At 45.3% G+C, this 24896-nt stretch overlaps 2 protein-coding genes across 6 annotated transcripts in view; one reads left to right on the forward strand and one right to left on the reverse strand.

Moving 5' to 3' along the window:
* BMX (BMX non-receptor tyrosine kinase) overlaps nucleotides 1-6313 on the forward strand; it is a 52418-nt gene extending 46105 nt beyond the window's left edge. For 3 of the 4 annotated variants that reach the window (XM_035711334.2, XM_025437116.3, XM_025437113.3), the window contains 2 exons: nucleotides 1136-1293; nucleotides 5850-6313. In XM_035711334.2, coding sequence (XP_035567227.1) covers nucleotides 1136-1293; nucleotides 5850-5924 — 233 coding nt within the window. In that variant the 3' untranslated portion in view covers nucleotides 5925-6313. The remainder of the gene's footprint in view (nucleotides 1-1135; nucleotides 1294-5849) is intronic. The other variant, XM_035711335.2, reaches the window with a different exon arrangement.
* Nucleotides 6314-9708: 3395 nt separating this feature from the next.
* ACE2 (angiotensin converting enzyme 2) overlaps nucleotides 9709-24896 on the reverse strand; it is a 40481-nt gene continuing 25293 nt past the window's right edge. Inside the window, exons 10-19 of one of the 2 annotated variants that reach the window (XM_025437149.3) lie at nucleotides 24066-24210; nucleotides 22075-22173; nucleotides 21201-21323; nucleotides 20397-20569; nucleotides 18676-18734; nucleotides 15865-15965; nucleotides 14404-14520; nucleotides 12182-12376; nucleotides 10608-10742; nucleotides 9709-10078 (exon numbers count right to left, since the gene is read on the reverse strand). In XM_025437149.3, coding sequence (XP_025292934.3) covers nucleotides 10634-10742; nucleotides 12182-12376; nucleotides 14404-14520; nucleotides 15865-15965; nucleotides 18676-18734; nucleotides 20397-20569; nucleotides 21201-21323; nucleotides 22075-22173; nucleotides 24066-24210 — 1121 coding nt within the window. In that variant the 3' untranslated portion in view covers nucleotides 9709-10078; nucleotides 10608-10633. Of the gene's footprint in view, nucleotides 10743-12181; nucleotides 12377-14403; nucleotides 14521-15864; nucleotides 15966-18675; nucleotides 18735-20396; nucleotides 20570-21200; nucleotides 21324-22074; nucleotides 22174-24065; nucleotides 24211-24896 lie in introns of both variants that reach the window. The other variant, XM_025437140.3, reaches the window with a different exon arrangement.

Consider the following 24896-nt stretch of genomic DNA (forward strand, 5'->3'; position numbering starts at 1 on the left):
CCCAGGGCCTGATCCTGGAGTCGTGAGATCGAGTCCCACGTCGGGCTCCCTGTGTGGAGCCTGCTTCTCCTTCTGCCTCTGTGTGTGTGTGTGTGTGTGTGTGTGTGTGTGTGTGTGTCTCATGAATAAATAATAAAATCTTAAAAAAAAACAGCCACAGCAACTTGTAATATTGCCTTATTGTAAATATTTTACATAAAATCTGTGGCCCTGAAAGTCAAAGAAATTTTGAAGTTAGTCCTTCAGGTACGGTTCTAGAATAATTTTCTTCCTTCTTACATATTTCTGGCTGCCCAAAGTCTCGAAGCTGGCCAACTGTTGAAATCCTGCGGCTAGGCCGGGACGACAGCACACTGGCCACCACGCAGGGAGCACGCGTAGCGGCCGGTGCTTTCTCCTGGCCGTGCTCGCGGCAACCCTGGGACGTGCCCCCCCCCCCCCCGCCGGGGAGGAGACGGGAGCGTGCTCGGAGGGTGGCTGAGGCGCTGCCAGGCCTGTAAGCGGCAGAGGCGAGCTCGAGGCCGCAGCCGCCGCGGCCAGGACCCCGTATCTAGACCCGGAGTCCGCGGCGGCCTCCGAGGGCCTTCGGGACACCGTGACCATCCAGAGAGCGAGCACAGACGTGCCGGGCACTCACGTTCCCGAGAGAGAGCCAGTGGTGGTGATCAGAGTCTCAAAAGGACACCTGACCCACAACATACCAGGGACCATCGAGGCAAAAGGAGGAATTTTGTCAGTGATCTTTCCTGTAAATCCGCTCGGGCGGCCGATTTGACGGGGCGGTGAGACGTGGCACAGCCGCCGAGGCAGAGAGAAAGGAGGGGCTGGGCTGGGGTTGTCTGTCCGGGGGTGCGGGGGGACGAGGCCCCAGCCGCCTCTCGGAAGCACCCCGGAATCTTGGCCCCCAGTAGCCCCCCTGCAGCTGCCTTCCCGATGGCCCGCTGGCCGGCAAGAGGAGGACCGTGGAGAAGGGACGGTGGGCTCCGGAGGCGAGGGCACAGGGCCACCTTCCACGCCCGGGCCTCTGGCTGGGACTGGTTCCCCGGGCTCCCTCGCCCCGGCCGGAGCCTCCCCGAGCCCGCACCTGCTGACACGGCCTTTCCTTTGTCCGCCGGCCGCCCTCCGTGTGCCGTAGGGATCCTGATGTGGGAAGTGTTCAGCCTGGGGAAGCAGCCCTACGACCTGTACGACAACTCGCAGGTGGTTGTGAAGGTCTCCCAGGGCCACCGGCTCTACCGGCCCCAACTGGCGTCGGACACCGTCTACCAGATCATGTACGGCTGCTGGCACGAGGCAAGTGCACCCCGGGGGGCCGGCGGCGGGTGCGCCCAGGGCGGTTGCCCAGGACCCGTGGGCCGGGCCGCTTTGACCGAAGCGCCTGCCCCGGGCGGGCCCAACGGGCCTCAAGCGTTCGGGAGTGAAACCCAGCAGCGCGGCCGCGCAGGTGCAGGTGCAGGTGCAGGGGCTACCAGCGTAACGAGCCACTTACGTCCAGCACCGTTTGAAGAACTTCATAAATATATATATTTTAAAGATTTTATTTATTTATTCATGAGAGAGAGAGAGGCAGAGACACAGGCAGAGGGAGGAGCAGGCTCCACGCAGGGAACCTGACGTGGGACTCGATCCCGGGACTCCAGGATCACGCCCTGGGCCCAAGGCAGGTGCTAAACCACTGAGTCACCCAGGGATCCCTAGAACTTCATAAATATTAACCCATTTGTTCATCAGGCAACATACTAGGAAGTACGTGCTATCGCGGCCAAAACTAAGAGGAGAGGGGCAGCCCGGGAGGCTCAGTGGTTTAGCGGCGCCTTCGGCCCAGGGCCTGATCCTGGAGACCCGGGATCGAGTCCCACATCAGGCTCCCTGCATGGAGCCTGCTTCTCTCTCTGCCTCTCTCTCTGTGTCTCTCATGAATAAATAAATAAAATCTTAAAAAAAAAAAAAAGCTAAGAGAAGAGGAAACAGACCCAGCGAGGTTAAGTGACTTGCCCAGGGTCACACAGCTGGGCTAGCGTCAGAGTCCCTGTTCTTAACCACAACACCGTGGGGCCTCTCCTGAGATAGAAAACGTGTCGCGGGGATCCCTGGGTGGCGCAGCGGTTTAGCGCCTGCCTTTGGCCCAGGGCGCGATCCTGGAGACCTGGGATCGAATCCCACGTCGGGCTCCCGGTGCATGGAGCCTGCTTCTCCCTCTGCCTATGTCTCTGCCTCTCTCTCTCTCTCTCTCTCTGTGACTATCATAAATAAAAAAATAAAAAAAAAAAATTTAAAAAAAAAAAAAAAAAAAAAAAAAAAAAAAGAAAACGTGTCGCGGAGAACCTATGAGCACGCGTGGACAATGCATAATGGACACTAGTCCCTCCTCTCTTCCCATCCTCCCCGATGGTGACGAAACCATTCCGTGCACTTGGGGAATAAGAGGGTGTGTGGCAGTAGGCATGGAGCTCACGTGGCAGGGGACTGACTCACAAACCATCTACAATGTCCGTAGAACTAAGGGGGGTGGATGGTAAGGAAATACAAAGCTCCGTCTCTGTCCTCAGGGAAGTCAGTCTTTACACACACTTACGCGTGCACGCACGTGGGCACACCTGCACACACACACACACACGCCCCACTGTGAGATTGGAAACACCCAGCAGTTTCTAATTATACGTGCAGCATAGAAACGTAGGCAAGTGCAGAAAGAGGTCAGAGGAGAGCACTGTTATCTGAGCCAGGTCAGGGAACCTCAGCAGAGTGTCCACAGTCAGGTGAGTGGAGACGTGGTCAAGGGTGTCCAGGGGAGACCGGCACAACCAAGGTGAGGAGGCCAGAAGGAGCAGGGTGTGCTCGGCTGTAGCTACCGTTGGAAGGGCTGGGAATTAGTCGGAGGAAGAGGTCTGGTCCGGATGCTGCAGACTGAACCACAGGGAGAGGAGTGTGAGTTTTGCTTTTTTACAGGCAATGGGGAGCCATGGAAGACTTTAGAGAGTACTTGATAATAGGGGACTTTTAAGAACATTAATTGAAAAGCCCAAAGCTCGTAGCCATTATATGCTACTGCCTCGTCGACAGAGGGCCTGATGCCGCATTCCTGTATTCATTCCTCCACCAGTAGAAGGCAGATGGGTGTCATGGCTAAGCACGTGCACTGTGGAGCCAGAATGCCGAGTACCAATACTAGCTGTGTGACCTTGTATAAGCCTCCTACCATCTCTGTGCTTTACCAAAAAGTAGCCCTCCGCTCATAGGATTTAAAAAAAAATATTTATTTATTAATGAGAGGCACAGAGAGAGAGGCAGAGACACAGGCAGAGGGAGAAGCAGGCACCATGCAGGGAGCCCCATGCGGGATTTGATCCCAGGACCCTGGTCACACCCTGAGCTGAAGGCAGCCGCTCAGCTGAGCCACCCAGGCGCCCCCCACCCCATCATAGGATTATCGTGTGGGTTGCATGAGTTAATATTGTCAAGGCCTCAGAGCAGTGCCTGGACCACAGTAAGTGCTCCTCGTGTCTGTGGTTGTAGGTTCACAGGGCCCCTGTGCACCAGGCGCTCGGCGGGGTGCTAGGAAGAACTTGCCGCACACACGTAGAGCTCCTGTCTTGTGTTGGAGCCTCGAGTCCCCCACTGGCCGAGTTGCTGGCTGTATCACACAATAATACTTGATCCTTTCGCCTGACACCATCCCCTGGGATGGGGGCGCTTCATGATTTCCCACCCTATGGCGCCTCGCTTGCTAAATGAGGCCCCCCCCACCCCTCACACCCCCATGTAGCGCCTATGGTGCTGAGGGCCGCGGGCAGCGCTGGGCGGTCCGGTGGGGCCAGAGCAGAGTTAGAGACCTGCCGCTGCCCCCAAGCAGGCTGACTTCGTGCTGTCACGCGTCCGATGGAGAAGAGGAGCAGACAGGGATTGGAGTCGAAGGCCGGAACCTGCCTGGCCTTTCCCACTCCAGCTCCTGGGACTAAGGCCAGGAGCAGATGGATGGGGCGGCCCCCAAACAGGAGCAAACTGCCTTCTTCCCACAGTCGGTCTGTTGAGATGGCTTTGCACAGAGACAATCCCGGGTCAAAGGTCCTGCACGTATCATTTTGTACATTTTGGTCTCCCACTTTTAAAATATCCTCTTTCACAATTTTTAGAAGCACATTCACAATTTCCGTTAGATTCCAATTTATCTTTCCCACAGTTCTCTGCACAAAAGTGAGTGTGTACATACATGTGTGCTTCCCTTTCTTTCTTATAAGAGGAGCATACAGGTTCCCTCTACGGGGTCGGTGCCCCTCCGCCAGCGTGGGTATTTTCCCACCAGCTCGCTGACACAGACCATTGTCAAGCTTCTGGATTTCTGCCAATCTGAGAGAGGAGAGATGGCCTTTTAGTGCAGCTTGTATATGTACATCTTTCCTCACAAGTGAGGTATATTTTTAAGGGCACTTGGGATATCTTTCTGAGAATTGGACGGCGTTTCTTTTTCCTTTGTTCTATCAGGCTTTTGATTTCCCTCACCTCGATTTTAAAGACCCCTTTATAAATTAAAGAGATGAGCACTTTATCTGTGAGAGTTGTCAATATTTTCTCCCAGTTTGTCATTTATCTTTTGGTTTCATTTATGGTTGTTTTTGCCTTGCAAAGGATTTAAAAAAATAGAGTTGACTATATTAACATTGGCTTTTATTGCTTCTGGAAACCGAGTTAAAGTTGGATAGGCTTCCCCAGCCCCTGATTAAAGTAGCATTCACTCAGATTTTCCTCTAGTATTTTTATGGCTTCACTCTTTCACATTTAGGTCTCCGATCTAGTGTGTTTGTTGCAGTATATGGTGTGAAGCATGGATCCAAGGATGTCATTTTCTAAATGACTACGTGCTTGCTGCAGCACCATTTATTAAAAGACCATGTCATCACGAGGGATGAGATACCATCTAACAGTGCCGAAATAGCTAACAGAGGAAATTTCCATACGCATTTGGGGTTATTTGGGGCCTTTCTCTTCTGTTCTCTGATCTCTATTCATGTTCTAGCACTGCAATGTTCTAATTATAGAGGATTTCCAATACGTGTTAATCCAAGGTAGGCTAGTACTCCCTCATTACTCACCTTTTTTATACTTTTCCTAGCTATTTTTACAGACATTTTTAAAAATTGAGTTTAATTGTTTAATCTTTTAAGTTTTAGTCCCAATGTAGTTCACCTACAGTGTTACATTCATTCCAGGTGCTATTTCTGCATACTTTAAAAAATCTATGAACTAGAGAGTCAACTTGTTCAGCTTGAAACTAACTTGTTCATCTTTTGGAGGAGATTGTGTTTAGTTTATATTTTAACTAGGGAAATTTGACATCTTTGTGATATTGATTTGTCCTCTTCAGGAACAAGTAACGTTTTTCTATGTGTGTAAGTCTACATTTGTCCTTTTCATCAGTGTTGACAGTTGTCCTCATTTTGGGGGCTGTGTTTCTGTTTTTATTTTATTTTGGTGTCGTTGCTACTCCAAATGGGGTTTCCTCTTCCATCGCGTCTTCTGACTGGTTCTTGTACATGTACCTGAAGAATATTGATTTTGTATGTTAATTTTGCAGACTGCTCTCCGGGTGAATTCCTTATCATTTGGGTTGGTTCTATCATTCATTCTCCTGGTTTTTCCAGGCATACAACCATATCTTATGCAAATAAAGAGACTTACTGTTTCTTTTCCACCTCTTAGGGCTCTAGTTGTTTTGTCTTTAGTGGAAATGTCCATAATGTGTCCATGCTTAAAAAGTCACTAGCTTTAGGACTGAGGTACACATATCTTCAATATTTTATTTTTAATCATAATTTCCATAAACTAAGCCTTTGAGTTTTTCTTTTATTTAGCTTCCAGAAAAGCGTCCCACATTTCAGCAACTCCTATCTTCCATTGAACCACTTCGGGAAAAAGACAAGCCTTGAAGAAGAAATGAGGAGATCTGATGAGAAGGACCGTCAATGCTGGCCAACATTTTCATTCCTTTTAAGGAAAGTAGCAAGGCGCAAACCATGTAATTTAGCTAATCGCATTCTGTGTACTGTTTGCCTCTTGTATTATCTCAAAATGAACAAGGTAAGAAACAAAAGATTTCCTTGACATTTAAGTCAAATTAGTAGTTTTGTGTATGCTGCTCTTTATATTATTATACTTCCCAGCCTACAGCAGAAGCACATTTTCTGATTGTGGTAGACAGAGTGTGTACCATGTGTAAAGATTGAACAGAATTGAAAAATTCTTTGTTGGATATTTGTTCTTTTCCTTATATCATCACTATCACGATAATTAAATATGTTGTTAACAAGTACCAAAATGTGGACATTTGCCTTCATGTTTTATTGCTGTCAAACTTTAGCATGTATGCAAATCAAAAGGAGGGTTCATTAAAACAGATTCCTGGGGCGCCTGGGTGGCTCAGTTGGCTAAGCATCTGCCTTTGGCTCAGGTCATGATCCTGGGGTCCTGAGATCGAGAGCCCCACATCTGGGGCTCTCCCTGCTCAGCAGGGAGCCTGCTTCTCCATCTCCCTCTGCCCTTCTTCCCCTACTTGTATTCTCACGCTTTGCTCTGTCTCTTCCTCTCTCTCTCTCTCTCTCTCAAATAAACAAATAAATCCTTTAAAAAACCCACACAGATTCCTCAGGAACTACTCCAGAGATTCTGGTAGAGCAGGTCTGAGTGCAGCCTGAGAACATGTATTTTTAACAAGCTTCCAAATGTTTCTGTGCTGTCTGTCCGGTGTGCCCTAGGGACCTCCTTATATGGGGGGGCATCAGTAGGTGGTGCATAATTTAATGCAAATGACTTGACTCTCATCTGACTTCCAGATTAGAACAATGACTCTTTGTGTCATGTATATATGCCATGCAAATACAAAACTAAAATTAAGTAATATTCAAGAATATAGCAAATACATTTCCACAAAGAACAGATTGTAAAAGATGCTAAGGTAAACTTGATGCCTTTTTTTTTTTGCCTAATCCTTATCAATTTGGATACCGTGTAACCACAGTCTTCATTCTAGAATTGATTGTTGCCTTCTAATCATTTTCAACCCTTGAGTTTGGGTTCCAGGGTTTCTGGCTAGTTTGGTGACTGGCATTTCTATTTCAATCTTGTATCTTGACACAAAGGTACAAAAGTACTATTTCAGTGTCTTGTGGTGATTACTAAAAGGTACTTTTGCTTTAAACCATTCCTGGGACTCCCCTCCTTCACAGCTTGCTGCTGAGCCCATAGGTTTTCATCTCTTTTGAAGCACCTTGCTGTCTTTTCTGCAATGTCAAGGAGGGAAAGAGAAAGGCTCTGTGGAGGCACAATCACACTGAAAAGACACCCTAAGTGCTGCTCCTCATCTCTGGATGGAAGTTAACTATCTCCCTTAAGAGATCCTCATATTGTCTCATTCCACTGACTCCATCACCTCCCAACTGTTTCTGATTATCTCTCTTGGTTGTTTCTTCACATGTAAATACGGATTCCTGTGTTTCCAGAATTGACTTTTGATAGTAGTTTCCTGTTGGGTTTTTTTTTTTTTTTTACAGAGGTGCACAAATATCAATTTATAATGAAATGGAACTTTGTTTTTTTTAATGATTTTATTTTTATTTGACAGAGAGAGAGAGAGAGGGAGCACAAGCAGGGAGAGCAGCAGAGGGAGAGGGAGAAGCAGGCTCCCTGCTGAGCAGGGAGCCCAATGTGGGGACTTGATCCCAGGACCCGGAGGTCATGACCTGAGCCAAAGGCAGATGCTTAACTGACTGAGCTGCCCAGGCACCCGGTAGTACAGTCTAGATAAAAGATGTTGAAGTGCCTGGGTGGCTCAGTCAGTTGAGCATCTTTTTTTTAAAGATTCATTTATTTATTTGAGGGGGGTGTGTGTGAGTGAGAGGGTAGAGGGGCAGAGGGAGACAGAATCTCAAGCAGACTCCCTGCTGAAATCATGACCTGAGCCTAAGACATACGCTTAACCAACTGAGCTACCCAGGCACCCTGGTTAAGAACAACCACTAGGGCATGTATACATTCAGCGAGCATTTCTTTAGTGAGTACTGTGTGACGGCTTCTTTCCTACCCAAGGGAAAAGAAGGAACGAGTAACTCAATCCCTCCTCCTCAACGGGCCCTTGTGAAATCTGTTTTCCTTTCTTCTCTTTATTTTTATGTATTTGTTTTTATTTTTAAATATTTTATTTATTAATGAGAGACACAGAGAGGCAGAGACATGGGCAGAGGGAGAAGCAGGCCCCTCACAGGGAGCCCCATGTGGGACTCAACCCCTGGACCCAGGATCATGCCCTAAGCCGAAGGCAGACACCCACCTGCTGAGCCACCCAGGCATTCCTATGTATTGTTTTTTTTTTTTAAGATTTTGTTTATTTATTCGTGAGAAACGCAGAGAGAGAGAGAGAAAGAGGCAGAGACACAGGCAGAGGGAGAAGCAGGCTCCATGCAGGCAGCCTGACATGGGACTTGATCCTGGGTCTCCAGGATCACACCCTGGGCCAAAGGCAGGCACTAAACCACTGAGCTACCCGGGCTGCCCTGTATTTGGTTTTTAAAAAACAATCCTCTTTATAACAAAATATATGCTTATTGCAAAAATTCAAACAGTACAGAATCCTCTACTGTGAAAAGAGCCAAAGCCTTGCTTATAAGCCTAGCTTCCAAAACCAAGTCAAGCAAGATTTTTAAGATATTAGTAGAGGTTTATAAGAAAGTCAGCCCAGTGATGCTAAGAGGAGCCGAGTAAAGGAATACTCATACCACATAAAACATGCATAATTTTGAAAATGCTATTTAATCGTGTTTCATGATGATATATAACATTTGCTGCTACTGTTTTAAGCCAGGGGACTGCCTACGTGCTCTTGGAAATGAAGAAAAGGTCATCCTCCCTTGACTTGGCTAACTGATCCACCATGACCATTATCTCCATAGAATGTATTTTATATTTTTAAAGATTTTATGTATTTATTCATGAGAGAAACAGAGAGAGAGGCAGAAACATAGGCAGAGGGAGAAGCAGGCTCCATGCAGGGAGCCCGATGTGGGACTCGATCCTGGGACTCCAGGTTCATGCTCTGAGACGTTCAACCACTGAGCTACCCAGGCGTCCCTATTTTATTTTTTTTAATTTATTTATTTTAGAGAGAGGGTGAGAGAGTGAGCAGCAGGGAGAAGAGAAGCAGAGAGAGATGGAGAGAGAATCTCAAGCAGACTCCCCACTGAGCATGGAGCCCAATGCTGGGCTCCATCCCACGACCCTGAGATCGTGACCTGAGCCAAAATCAAGAGTCAGACGCTTAACTCACTGAGCCACCCAGGTGCCCCTCTCCATAGTCTGTATTAAGTATGAAGTTACTCTAACATTATGCTGGTCACCACAGAGAGTGAGTTGATGAGTAGAGTTTGGATATTTTCATCTACTTTGAATCAGTCTTCGGTGTGTAGTGGATGCCGTGCTCAGAACTGGGCTGGATTCTGAGATGTACAAAAGGAGTGTTAGGCTTGGTCCCTAACCTGATGGCATAAACAATCTTAACACACCTCTTTTTAGATTGTCTTACAGCTGCTTTGTACAATAAAGCAATTTAAGAAATTGGGACACATTCCAAGACGTTTGAGAGGTCAAGGGTCTCAGGCAGGCAGATGGAAGGGAGAAGCAGATAGAAGCCCCAGCACATAAGTACACGTGAGACCGCAGGAGTGTGAATCTAGTAAGTATTTATTGAGTGTCTGCTTGGTGCTCAGCACTACACAGACATCGAGGGTGAATACAAAAGCTAAGAGGTTGGGTACCCACTTCAGAGGATGACCTTCAGTTGAGATTTCTAGTCACTCCAGAGAGAAAAATAGAAGTGAGTTTCTATTGAAACAATAGAAGTGAGGTGTGCTCTGGCGCAGAGGTGGGGGGCAGGGGAGGGGTAGGGAGGTGGAGGGGTTGGGGGGTGGTTCCTGGAGGCCCCTGAGGCTAGTTTTACGTTGTCAGGAAGATGATGATCAAGCAGCTTGGAAGTGAAAAGGCAACATCTGTGAACAGCTCTCTGGATTCTTCTCTCTCCGTTACACCTGTCATCCTGAAGAAAGCATGATCCAGTCCAATCACTGGATCTGTGGGCAGACCGCTATAGTACTTAGATGAACTTAATGTGAAAAGAGTGTGCCATCCTTTACACTTAAAGTGAACAGCATGTGCCACTCTCGCTCCTGCAACCCTGCCAGCAACTCATGGACACTGTCCTTGAAAGAGATCCATCCGGATTCCATACAAGGCCCCACTTGCTCCCACCATATAGCCCCTCTTTTCTATTTTGACTCTGGCCATGCAACAAACATTTCCACTTCCATTACGGCCCCCCCACCCACCCCGCCCGAGTAGCTGGCAAGGCCAAAGACACGTTTTCTCTATTACTCTCAAATAGGAGCAGAGGTGGAATCTCAAGGCAGAAATAAATACTGAAAGCCAGTGAAGATGCCCTCTCCCCAGGCATGTCTTCTTGGGAGAACTATTCCTGAACAGAGCCATAGTTTTGATATTTAATGACATCTTTATAATCTCATATACGTAAATGTTAATTTTATGGTACAGACGATAATAAAAATCACCTCAAGAGGGAATAAAACAGATTTTCCTAAAATGAAGTCTGAGCATCATCCACATTTTGGAATCCTGGATTATTTTCTCCTTTACTCAAGTCCACGGAGGCATAAGGATTTTCTTCACCTCTTGCTTGATCATTCCTGTTAAATAGAGTAAAGTAGCCTTAGTATAAGTACCACTGGATGGACACTGCCTCCCTCGGACCCCACTGGCCCAGGCGTCTCGGACACCTTAGCATCTAATCCCTCCTCAATGAATCAGCCCCCTCCCAATGGACTGTGGTCCCCTAGAGAACATGCCCCATGAGTGGTTGGCACGATGCCTGGCAGGGCAGGGGAGACCACAGAAACCTCTGTGCTCCGGGGTCATAGAGAGGGTGCCTCTGTACCTCAGTTTGCCTATTTGGCAAATGATGCCCCTTCACCAAGTCACCGAGCTAGTGCTAGCAGAGTGCTCATGGTACCTGGCACGCAGGCCTCAACGAATATCAACCACAATTATTATTTTTAGGAGTGAAGTGGTCATTTAGCCAGTTGCCTCATTCTTTTTTTAAGATTTTATTTATTTATTCATGAGAGAGAGAGAGAGAGAGGCAGAGACACAGGCAGAGGGAGAAGCAGGCTCCATGCAGGGAGCCCGACATGGGACTCGATCCCGGGTCTTCAGGATCATGCCCTGGGCTGAAGGCGGCGCTAAACCGCTGAGCCATCCAGGCTTCCCCCCTTCCATATTTTTAAAATTCTAATAATATGAATGTCTTCTATTCAATGCCTATTTTTTTTAAACTGAAGCCACCTTAGGGAACTAAAAATCTCTATGGTGAAGAATCGGTCAGACTAGACCAGTGCATGTCAAAATTCCATCAGGAACACGTTTAAGCAACCTGGATGCACACAGAGTTTTGTCAGGTACTACAGAATATTCACCTTAATTACAGAAGCCCAGCGAAAGCCAGTGATTTCTCAATGTCAGAAAAGACAACTAGTGGCAGAGCATGAGTATAAATCAGGTCTCTGACAATTTAAATCCTCCATGAACTTGGATCTTCAACTTAAGGACGAATGAGAAGTACTGGGGCCCACGAGCTAAGGGGATGACAGGGAGCTGGGCCACCTGAGGGGGAAAGAAGGGGATGGAAGGGCAGCTGTATGGAGCAAATCTTAGAGCTCATTCTTGAAGGATTTCACAGTGCCAACCATTGCTGTACCACTTCATTTCTAGACCAAGGAAGACTATGAGTGAGGACAGCCCCCTGAGCCGGCCTGCTCACGGCTCAGGCCTGCTCACACCTGCTGAGTTTTCAGGGCTTCTTGGCAGTAGGGAGGGGACGCTGTGGCCAGGATGGAGTTTACCAGGGCACACTCGAAACCCCAGGCTGGGCGTCGACTGTGGGCCGGCACTTGATAAGAAGGCAAAGTGCTGATGAAACCTGGGAAATCTCAGACACTGCATATTTAGGTGCAAAATTGTCCAAATAAGTAGTTGGCTCATACAGCCTACCACTTACTGCAAATTTGCCAGTTAGTTTTCCCTAAACCTTTCTGTTTTGAAATAGGTAAGTCGAGGAAAGGTCACTTACTTCCTTCGATTCCTGATCCCAGAGAAGATGAGCAGGACAATACCAACCACCACCACTCCCATCACGACCCCAAAAACAATCAGCCAGATGGTGACAGGTGGCTCATAAGGGGGTCCCAGTGTTGGCTGAATCCCCAGAAACTCCAGGCTGTTGTCATCCAGGCGGAAAACATCATTGATACGGCTCCGGTACATCCTATTTCCAAAAAGCAAAACACTTAAGCTAAACAAAACAGTGTGTAATGATTTACTTCTTACATCATTGGCCCCTGAAAGGACTTGATAAGGCTTATCCTAAGAATATATACCTTAAATAGCGGTGAACTCAAAGCAGATAACCAGGTCCAATGAAAGACAGGAGATTTGACAATTAGGCACCTTTCATGTCCTGCAGCCTAGATTAGGTCTGGCAACAGCTTCCTTGGAAAATTGGGTTGCGAGTGTGGAAATGTGCAACTGGCTGGCACTTGTTCATTTGTGACTGCTGTGCTGTAAAGGTTAAGTCAACCTATTTGGCAAGAATTTCCCTTCTGTCAGAGTATGTCTACAATGACTTTATATCAGATAATGGAAAAGGACAATTGGGTACATCTCTTCTGCAAATCAATCGTTGGGTCCTATACCCAGGTCTTGACCTGGGACACCTGGGTGGCTCAGCAGTTTAGCGCCTGCCTTCTGCCCAGGGCATGATCCTGGAGTCCCGGGATCAAGTCCTGCATTGGTCTCCCTGCGTGGAGCCTGCTTCTCTGTCTCTGCTTCTCTCTGTGTGTGTGTGTGTATGTGTGTCTCATGAATAAATAAATAAAATCTCTTTTTAAAAAGGCATTGACCTTTGGAGGCAAGGGAGGAACACAGGAGAGGGGCCTTCGCCAATTTCTCCAGCACCGGGAGGGGATATAGCTAAATTTTATCGAGCAAAAGAGGATGAAGATTATTTTTAAAACAAAATAGGGAAAGTGAGAATATTCTGGATTGAAAGCCAAAGTGTCTGGCAGCCCGTCCTTCTACCCTTGGGTGTAGTGCAGGTCAGGAGATCAGAAGGAGAGAGGGACATCAGTCGAAGCAGAATTAGCCATGTAACCTCAGCCTGAAAGTGTGTCAAGTCCTTCTGGAAGCAGTAAGTTTGAGAGCCCCTGCAGCTCACAAGGAGGGCTAGGCTCTTTTATGATGATCTCAGCTGGCACTTTTCCCCAAGACAAAAACAAGTCATTTGGAGGCAGGCAGTGAAGGCTCTGTGCGTGGGTGGGTTGTATACTGCAACTAAGCCAGATTTTCCAGACACACTTTCCCGGGCGGGTCTTAGATTTGCTTCCAAAGATGAACAGCAGCTCAAGAGGGCCACCTAGTGAACTCCCCCATAGCAGCGGGTATCTTCAGCTTTTTGTTTTGTTTTGTTTTGTTTTGTTTTTTGGTGACAAGGGAAAACATCTACATCTATCCATTCTTCACTCCTGCTGTTTGGGGAAACAGATGAGGCACATTGGGCCAGTCGTTCCTTCCAGATGCCCACTGCCCATAGCAAGTCCCTCTCCTAGTGTGAAGGCCAACCAATGCCTAAGGAATCCTATTCTTGCCTACCTCATTTCAGACTCTGGTTGCTAAAATGATTCCTTCATCCAAGTCCCTATAGCAAATGGTGGCAAAATGTGTCCGTGACCCTTCTGCATCTACCATTCTCCATGCGTGCAGGCCGGACTCTCTGCAGCCGGTACCTGCTGCCTCTGCCCGAGAGTATTCTCAGGCCACAAGGGCCTGCCCGGCCTGCAAGCCAGAAATGCTGAAGAAGTCACATCACCTGTCGGGCAGTTCTCAACCAGTGACTGGTGGGAGGTGATGGATAAATACACCAGCACTGACGGGACAATTCAGGTGCACATTCTGCTCAGTCTCCCAGAATTCCCCAGCAGTGGTCCCTTGCTCGGTAACACGTCATTTATCACCTTCCTTCCATCCTCTGTCCCCTATGCTTTCTCAGAGCTTCTTGAGATCACCTCCCAAATGAACTACTTATGTTCAGATACTGTTGAAGGGCCTGCATCCAGAGTAGTCCAAATCAAGAGAGTTCCCTTACTAGGAGATCCTTCTGGAATTAAACCCCACGTTTTTAAGCTGTAAATGGCTGAGAATAGTGCCGGGCACAAAGCACACTAAACCACCAGTGACTGTTGTGGTGGCTTTTGTTACCTACCCCCACCCTTACAGTTTGTTTGAAAATAAAATCACCTGATGGCCTCTTCAACTTCAGTTCTGGGAATGATGTCAGACACATTTCCAGGTGAAGTGACAAAGAAGTTGAAGGAGATTCTTGGTTTCAAATCGCTCACCCACACGTTATCCTCCCTGCAGAGAAACAAAGGAAACACCTTCGCTCGTGGCCAAGGACACAACAGAGACTGGGTGCTTCCCTTGCCAGTGGAAAGGGAGCTGGGGTGGGGGATGCGTCACAGGACGAAGTCAAGAGACATGAGTGAGTGCAAACAACGGAAGGAGGGGATTGTCCCCAAATCCTTAGCTCTTCCCAAAGCACTTGAACTCAGTGACCTAAGTTGTGATAACACACTATTGGCACGATTTGTTCTGCCCCCTGTGTGAACCCCGGTTTCTTCTTAATGACAGAATGGTGTCGAACTGAAAGCAGCCAGAAAAGCAGTGAGGAACCACCGGTTGGGGGGCGTGGCCAGGACTGTGATAAACCCCACTGTGGGCAGTGATGGCTCAGTACCATGAACAGATGTGGTGTGTTCGGATCCTCCACCCTGCTCCACGCTGCAGACCCCGGCGTGTTACACCCACAGCTGGGGGGGGAAGGAGTGGGCTTTCCGGGACAGTGGGACAAGACTGCGCTCTCCCAGTTGCCACAGGGATCCTAACAGAAGCTAAAGCAGACCCTGTGGCTCCCAGCCCCTCTCACTCAGAAGAAAGCCAACGTCCTTGGAACGGCTGGCTTGCGAGGCCCACGCAAACATTCTCGTCCCCTTCCCACCCCCATGGCCCACTACCGCCCTGGCCACAGCTCCTACTTGTCTTCTAGGAGCTCACTGCTCCAGCCTCATTGGCCTCCTTGCTGTTCCTTCAACAGGGGGAGGATATCCGTGCCTCAGGACCTTTCCACCTGCTACCTTCCCCTTCATCCGTCTGCCTTGCTGGCGCCCTCTCTGCTTCAGTTGTCTGCTCAAGGGTTCATGAGGCCTTTTCTGACCGTTGCAGTTAAGGCTGACCTCTAGACACCAAAAGTAATTTGGTCCTTTCCTCCCTCCAGCTTGTCACCATCTCATTCTACTATATTTCACTTAACATATTTTGCTGATTGTAACACACATGAAGCACATATTAGAATGCAAGTTCGATGAAGGCAGAGATGTCTGCCTTTTCCTGTCAGTCTTGAGGGTGGAGGAAGCATCTGGTGGAGGGTGGGAGTGGGGGCAGAAAGAGGGGAGAGGAAGGGAAAGAAGAAGGGAGGAGTGGGGGAGAGAGAACAAGGCTCTTGCAATCTACAAGTCAAGTAAGTCACGGTCCTCCCTAAAGAAAATGGCCTGAGTTCCAGGATAGCATAGATGTTTCAAAGTCATTAGGAGGTTGTTCTTCATTTCACTTGAATAAAAGTTTAAACATAATATCTTCTCAGACCCAAGAGAAAGAGAAGTCCTGGTTGGAGTAACTCGAGAGCACAGAGAATCAACTCACACAAAAGGAATCGTCTGGTTTTTGACTTCTGAAAAATACTGTCTCATGGCATATGCAATAGATGACCGGAACAAGTACATTTCATTGTTATTCCATTCATACTGCAAATACAAAAGAGAAGGACTGCTCAGTAGGGGTCATAGGATACACTCAAAACCTCCTATTCCAGGAGTATTTTTAAATGCTCTAATACTCACTCCAGAGAATCTTACTCTTCATTAGTCAGTGACCTCCTCCTTGGGTGAGCACCAGCCGCACCTGGAGGGCTTGTTAAACCACTGAATACCGGTTAAACCATTGAATAGTGGGCCCTACCCTCCTGAGTTTCTAATTCAGAAGGTCTGGGAGGAGACCCGAGAATTTGTATGTCTAACAAGCTCCCAGGCGGCGATAACCTTGCTGGTCACGCACCTGTGCTTTGAGGCCCCCTTCACCGATCCCTTGACTTCAGTTTGGTAGGAGCTGAAATAAACATCCTGGGGGCAGGTTTGTAGATGGGAGTTATGCGAGTCATGGGTTTGGTTCAAATGTCCATGTATTGTACACCTGAGACTAATATGACACTGTTCGTTAGTTATACTTGAAATTTAAAAATTGGCTTAAGACAAAAAAAAGTCCATGTGTTGTAGACAAAGATGCAGAGCTTTTACTATGTTTATAGTGAGTTCTCAGATATGTACAAGTGTAAAAGAAAAAGAAACTTGAGGTTCGAAGGGAAAAATAAGTGTTTGGAAACAAGGTAATTTGTTCTGGTCTTTGAGTGCTAAACCAACAGCTGGTGTATTTGCATACCCGATGAATATTTGCAAAAAGAGGGGGAAAAAAAGCATTCACTCTCCTCCAGTAGCTGGCAGTAGAGATCAGTGAATGGCTCAAATGTTGCCCCTCTCTCTCTCTCTCATTTAGAAAAAAACAATTGACAAGGTTTCACAAAAGAATTATTAACTTCAGCTCAATACCACTCAGGTATGGAAGAAAAGCTGCTTTCATAATAATAATAATGTTATTAATATTGCTACTATGAATATTCTGGTTACTGTAAGTAAAGGTTGAGTTCACAAAACAATGCCAAAGATCCAGGTGGACTTGGCCATGCAACAGCTCGAACTGCCCGTACTCTGGCCTGATGTCTAGGTGTGCTAAAGCATGGGGCCGGTTTCACCCGAGCAGCCTGCTGCTCAGCCAACAGGCCTCATAGCATCAAGAGCTAATAAAAAGATGATGGAGAAATAATCCCACAAACATTCAACGATGGTTAAGAACTAGAAATCGGAACGCTTAAAGTTTGGGAAGTGATGCACCTTCATTTTTATTCTTTCTTTCTTACATGTTCATTTTTTTACTCCTACTGTGTTATCTATGTTTAGCTGTCTTACTTAGCTAGGAAAATGACACTCTAACTACTGTGGAGCCTTAGGGAATATTTAACTTGCCAGGAAAAGGAAAAGGGTAGAAATGTAATCTTGGGCTCTACCCAATGCAAACCACAATTTTCTATAGCGCCCTGGACTGCTCCACCTGACCGTCCTTCTCATCCTGCATGGCCTCCTGTGCTGCCCATCTGTCTGGGGATGCCCTGTTTTCTCCTTTTTCCCAAAGCCACTGCTTCTTCGGCCTGGCTAGCCCGAGACAGGTGTCTATCAGAGCAATAGCTGCTATAAGAAATTCACACTCAGATGTGAGGAATTTGGTTTTCCATGAAACATTTGGGCAGCCCCCAATGCAGATATACATCAGTAGTTCTCAACTTTGGCTGTAATTAGAATCACCTGCAGAACTTTTAGAACTCTTGATGCTACACTGCCAAACAATTAAGTCAGAATCTCTGGGAGTGGGACTCGAGCTTTAATATTTTTAAAGCATCCCATGTGACCCCAGGGTGCGGCCAGGTTTGAGAAACTGTGCTGTAAATCAGAGCTTCCCAGTCTTGTGACTTGTTGAAAATGCAGATTTGGATTAAGCAGGTCCAGGGTTGGGGGATAAGATTTGATATTTTTAACAAGTTCCCAGGATATGAATGATTGACTAAAACAAAGCAAAGCAAAACTACTCGACTTCTGAAAACAATCTCTCAAAATATAACCTTGTCCTCTTCCTCAAATACAAGTAATGGTGGTAAGAGTGAATTAAGAGGGTGGACACTTGGGGCACCTGGGTGACTCAATCAGTTAAGCCTCTGCCTTTGGATCAGGTCATGAAGCTGGGGTTCTGGAATCAAGCCCCCTGCTCAATAGGGAGCCTGCTTCTCCCACTGCCGCTCCCCCTGCTTGTTCTCTCTCTTTCTCAAATAAACAAAAAAAATTTTTTTTTAAAGAGGGTGAACACTTGATATTTAAGATTGGATGTTTCTCATTGATCTTCATAACACCTTGAAAGTAACAAGGAAAAAATAGACATACCAATCCAATAAGGAATGTTACTAAAAAAAAAAAAAAAAAGAAAAAAAAAAAGAAAGAAAAGAAAAAAGAAAAACCCCAAGAGCCAAAGGCCAGAATCTGAGCTTGAGATTTTAAAAGAAACATGTGGCCTGTTTTCTTTTAGACCACACTGGAATAGGCTTATTGGTCCTGTTTAAGGGAGTGCATTAAGAAGTAAAGGACGGGGGTGCCTGGGTGGCTCAGATCATGATCTCAGGGTCATGAGATAGAGCCCCAGAGTCAGATTCCACACACACACACCCCCCCGGGAGTCTGCTTCTCTCCTTTTCCTTCTCCCTCTGCCCCTCCATGTGCACTCTCTCAAATAAATAAATAAATAAATAAATCTTTTTTAAAAAAAATAAGTAATGAACACACTGTCCAGAATACTCACTGCTTTTTCTCCAAGAGCTGATTTTAGGCTTATCCTCACTTTAATGCTTTGGTCAGCGTCTGATTAAAGAGAAATCACAGACTGTTACAGATGACAGATCAACCATGTGCATTTAATTCCTTGCCTTCCCAAGATCCCACCAAAGTTACAGTAAAGGAATTTTATTAACAGGTATAAATACATTTTTTGAAAATGAGAAGTAATGGAGGAGGGGTAAGTGCTTTCTCAAGTGTCAGGAAGCCATGGCCTAGTGTGTATATTGGGGGAGCACAGACCCCAAAAGTCCCAGAGAATCCCAGAAAGGCTTGGGATTCGAGTACAGCTGGGGGTGAGAAGAAGATACCATACTGAAAACAAGGAGAATGAAAGTCAACATATGGTTAAAGCCACTGTGGGACATAGTTGATCCTCCTACCCCACATGCTCTTGCTTAGAAAGTCATTGGAGGCTCTGGTGCAGCAAAACAAGAGGTGATCCAAGAAAGAAGACATGGAATCCAGGAAGCAATGAGTTCAACCCAGGAAAGCAGCAAAAGGATGGATGACTCAGGATGAAAACTGTGTGGTCCAGATTGAGACAGAAGAATGGAAGACTCTAAGAGGGAAATCTTTAGGAAAAAAATAAGACTGAAAAAAATAGATATGTTGAAATACCTGGAAAAGATAAATGCAATGTTGATAGCAAATTAGACACTAAAAAAACAAGGCAGTAGAAACTCCAGGACAAAGAGCTACATAAGAAAGGATTTAAAATAGTACATTACTTGGCTCTTCAGGCATTATGATATAAATACTGATAATTTCTTATAAAAATTATTAAGGGGATTCCTGGGTGGCTCAGCGGTTTAGCACCTGCCTTCGGTCCAGGGCTTGATCCTGGAGACCTGGGATCAAATCCCACATCAGGCTTCCTGAATGGAGCCTGCTTCTCCCTCTGCCTGTGTCTCTGCCTCTCTCTCTCTCTCTCTCTATTTCTCTCATGGATGAATGAATGAATGAATGAATGATCTTTAAAAAATAAAAAATAAAATAAAAAAATAAAAAATATTAAAACTTTATTGGTAGATGAGAAAGGGAGGTGGAGGAGTAAGAGATGCATGCGTAAAACTGACCAATAATGCAACAATATAAACAAAAATGTTCAGAAATGAGTGTAACTGCCAGAAAGAAGAGGTAATAGCATTAAAATTGATTTTAAAAAATTTGTCTTTGAAGAGCAGGATTTGAGTGCAGTGGGTTGGGGAGTGTTATACTCTTTTATTTTAAATATGGGGCTAATAAAGCAGACTTGAAAGAGAGATTGCAGCCCGGGTGGCTCAGCGGTTTAGCGCCGCCTTCAGCCCAGGGCATGATCCTGGAGACCTGGGATCAAGTCCCACATCAGGCTCCCTGCATGGAGCCTGCTTCTCCCTCTGCCTGCATCTCTGCCTCTCTCTCTCTCTATGTGTCTCTCATGAATAATAAATACATTTTTGAAAAAAGAGAAAATGTGTGTGTGTGTGTGTGTGTGTAGTTTTCGTCATGCCCAATATATACTTAGGTGCTCAACAAATGTGCTTCCTCCCCAATAAAATGGAAGCTGCCACCATAGCACAGTCAGAAGCAGGGTCTACATAGAGGAAAAACATACTCGGCTGTGTCATGGCCCCATGAAATGGACTGGAGGAGGCTAGGGGAAGCAGAAAGGGAGTCATTTTAAATGTGTCAACTCAATGTACTCACATGGACTCCAGTCAGTGTTCCATCCCACAAAAGAATTCCTATTTTGCTCTTTCAGCCAGGTAAACAAGGGTTCAAAGTAGTTAAGCAGTGGTCTTACATCCATATTCTTTGCTCCTACAACAATTTCCAAAGCGTAGGTCCAGGGTTTTGATTTTCCAAGTTTCAGCATTTCACTACATGAAAAAAGGGAAGGGTGGGTTCAGGGCTTTTTGAGGAATTCCAGATGTACACATATTTACACTGTGATTTATGGTTTCTCCTCTTTGGCTTGGCTAAGTTTGCTCCAGGCAGATAAGAAAATAAGGCAGGTTAATGGATATATTCATCCTTCAATCTCTTTCCTTCCAATGACTACAAAGGGAGTTCTGCAGTTAGTTATGATATGGAGAGGAGATAGACTGTCCAGCCATCACATGGTCTAGGTTCCTGTGTGACCATTAAATAAATATTTAATTTGTGGATGAGGACATTTTGAGTTCAAATTTTTTCTTTTTAGAACAAGGAAATCAAATTCAAACCTAGGCATGGAAGTGAGTAATACTGGATAGCAGGAGAGGTTAAACATTTTGAAGTATTTCTTTAAAAGAGAGAGAGAGAGAGAGAAATTCACCTATGTATCTGAAAGAGAGAGAGGACTATTAGGGGGAGGGGCAGAGGAAGAGATTCTTCAAGCAGACTCCTTGCTGAGAGAGGAGCCCGATGCAGGGCTCAACCCCACCACCATGAGATCACAACCCGAGCCGAAACCAAGAGTTGGACGCTCAACCAATTGAGCCCCCAGGTGCCCCTTGAAGTATTTCTTACAGCAGCTTCTGCCCAGCTTCACTGGAATTGGAGATATCACACTTGTGTAGGGGACCTTCATGTTTAGCTATTTGACAAAGGGCTTCTTGAAACTGGAATTGATAAATGGTCCTTGTGTAGTATCTGTAAAATAGACAAACAAGAGAGCAGTCCTGTGTTTAGTTACTTTGCTAGACTCATAGATTGAGGCATATATTTAAATTCTGAGGCTAAAAAATAAAAAAATAAAAAATAAATTCTGAGGCTCTAGTAACCAAAGAGATATTAGTCCAACCTCTTTCTCCAGAAAGACCAAAATATGAATCCTACAGACTCATCATAACCCACTTGTATTTATGTATCAGTTGATTACTAAGGCACTATCACTATGTTACATGTTAGTTCACATTTGTATTGTGTTTTATATACTTATGGCCCTTTCATATAAACAATGCCAATTGATTCTTATGGCAGGCCAATATTATTTCTATCTTCCAAATAAAAAAAAACTTGAGGTTCAGCAAATTCAAGATCTGAGACTAATAGGTAAAGAACAGAATTTTTTGGACTTCAAATTAAAAATACTCCATTACAGTTACTCTGAACACTGCCAGTAACAAGAAGACAAACAAAGATGATTTTATTTCCCCCAAGGATACTATGAATTCCTTCATGGTGGAGAAGAGATTTCACGTAAGTTTTATTGGACCCAATAAATCATGCTGAGTTAAACTGAATTAAAATTAATGATCTGTTTTGAGGTTCTAGGGGGAAAGAGAGTAGAAATAGGGAGAGAAATTATAGTCATTACTTCATGGATCCCTATTTCTTTGCCATTAGCACAGCTGTTCACAAAGCCTGGAAGTTAAACAGTGAGAAGAAAACCGTCACTTACCTGATGAATGAGTAATCATTAGCAACATGGAACAGAGATGCAGGGTCGCAGTATGTTTCATCATGGGGCACAGGTTCCACCACCCCGACTATATTTCGCCTTTGGGGAAAAAAGCAGATACATGAGCCAGGAGGCACTTGTCACAGGAAGGTACAGTTGGATGCAGCTAGTGTGGTTTTGTCTGCCAATGGCATTTAGACTGGAATTGCTTATCAGGTGAAATACAAACAGTGTAAAAAAAATTACAGAATATAGCCCTGATGTGGCGATCTCTCTCTTTTTAAATTCATCCAGAATCTACCGCTGCAAAACGGCTGCATCTTCAATACACTAATTTAATAAAGAGCATTGTGTGGCCAAAAATGTACAGTGAAAGTCTTCATAATCCCTCTTTGGCACCACATTTCATGTGCTCCTGGCAGACAGAATTTTGTAAAATTGACATCTTACCAATTCTTCAAGGCTAGCTCGAGGGCCCGCTCCTCTGTGAGGCCTGCCTCCAATCCCACCCACCCGCTGGCACAGTGAGCCCCTCCAGCCCCCGCAGCCTTCTCTAGCTGTGCTCCTTTGGCATTTCTCTCTGTGTTTTACAAGTCTTCACACACAGCTTCTTCTGAGCCCTGAGGACTGGAGCTCCTGGAGGGTGGGGCTGTCCCTGTCACCTTTATAGTTCCAGTGTCAAGCATGGTGCCTAGTGCTAAGGAAAGGCTGCATGTATATTTGTTGAATTAATGGAGTGATTAATGCACAATGAATGATTTTAAGGGCCTGGTACCATTTACCTTTCAAAATAAACTTTTAAAAGGGATCAATAATTAATTCAATCAGAAAAAAAAGGTTAAAAAAAAGTAGGGAAACCATGTATTTGGCATTATTTAATCTTAAGACATTTGTCCTTTTGGATTGTGGAATCACTTCAGATACAAATTCAGTAATACTTAAATGCTAGAAATAGTCATTATCACTGCTGCCTCCTTCCTCCCAGGTAGGATTTATGTCAACAGAGAATCTTGGCAGAACAGTGGCACTGACTTAGACTAACGGATACAGGACTGAATGTTATATGGGTAGATCTTCACCACAGAAAGGAAAAATAAGAAAAACAAAGCAAAAATAATTGACAGGAGTCTGACTAATAGAGGATGGAAAGATTATTCTTCCTCTTCCCCTTCCTTCCTCCCTTCTTCCTTCTTGCCTTGCCTTTCCTTCTTTCTTTCCTTCCTTCCTTCCTTCCTTCCTTCCTTCCTTCCTTCCTTCCTTCCTTCCTTCCTTCCTTCCTTCCCTTCATATCTGTCTTCTCTTGCAATTCTTTCTTCCCAAACCCATTGATTCATACCTGTACATCCCAGGCACCGTGCAAGGTACTTGGGCTACTGCAATGAAGAATATAGTGCTGAAACTATTGAAAGGGATCATCATCTGTTTCCCAAAAGTGCCAGGCTCTCACTAGCCTGGAATTCTCTCTGTTCCCCTCTACATACACCTGGCCAACTCCCACCTCTTTCTCAGAGCTCAACTCAGATGCCTCTCCTCATGTGACCCATCAGATTGGGCTTTGGATCTTGCCTTGGATGTTCATGGATCCCCATACATTCCCAACACAACAGAACACATCGCCATGGTTTCATTTCCCACATCCCTCCATAGACTAAAAATTCTTTGAAGTCAAAGAAAACATCTGAAATGATCAGTATTGGATCCCCAGTGCTTTGCCTAAAAAATCACAGTTTATTGGGTGACTGAGCACTTAAGATGAACCATGAGAAGTTGTGTCACCTGGTCCTCCTTAGGGGAAGGTGGAACCAAGGAAATGTTATCTGAGGAGAAAGTACCCAAATGGAGACTTAAAAAATAAAAAGGAGGCAGCATGTGTGCCTGTGTGTCTCGCATGTGTGCACGTGCATGTATGTGTACAGGCCAATCAAATGCTTTTAGATAGTGGCAAAATCACAAGAAAAAACATTTTACTGATTGCATATTCATTGACTTACTTCATCTCCCACCAAGTTTTCATCCACTGGTCTTTGGGAATTTCACCCTTAAAGACCATCCACCTCCACTTTTCTAACATGTAAGTAAATGGTAGAGTTCCAACAATTGTAAGTGCTTGTTTGAGTAGGAAGTTTATTTCTGTTTCTGAAAGTAAAATGGAAAAGGGTAAATATTAACATGAGGATGACAGTGGATGTTTTGTGTTAACTTTCCAATCTCAAGATATTATTCCTCAAGATATACTTACAACAAGGATGATTATGTGAGAAATGCTGACAGTAGACATAATAATACTTATATATTCATTTTCTCAGCCAAGGGACTTGGAGGAGGGTTAAGACTAGGATAGAACAAGGTAAAATGAACCTGCAAGTAACACCTAATCCTCAATTTTTCATTGGTGTCAACTGCCTTCCTTAAATATCTCTTATCAGAGCCAATTAGGGCTATTTCATCTACTGTCATACTGTTTATTCTTGTAAGCTCCATGAAGGCAGTGACAGTTAACGTTTCATTCAAGACTATATACCTAGCCTGGTGTCTCCTATATAATACCCTCTCTCAGTCTTTGTTAAATAAACAAATATTAGACAGATGTGGCCAAAAGCCAGTAAACCAGGGAGGAAAAACACAAAAAATAGCCTCCCTAGAAGAAACTATCCACTGGATAATCAGAAGTATAGTACACTTTAAATATACTGACATCTTCTTCACCTCAGTTTAAAATGCTTTAACAAATTATGTGATCTCATTTATTCTTTATTTGGTGGTGTAAAAAAGCAGTCAAGCTTATCCCTAGTGTACAAATGAAGCTCAATGAACTGTAAACA

Source organism: Canis lupus, chromosome X, assembly GCF_003254725.2.
Source record: "Canis lupus dingo isolate Sandy chromosome X, ASM325472v2, whole genome shotgun sequence".
Taxonomy (NCBI): Eukaryota; Metazoa; Chordata; class Mammalia; order Carnivora; family Canidae; genus Canis; species Canis lupus.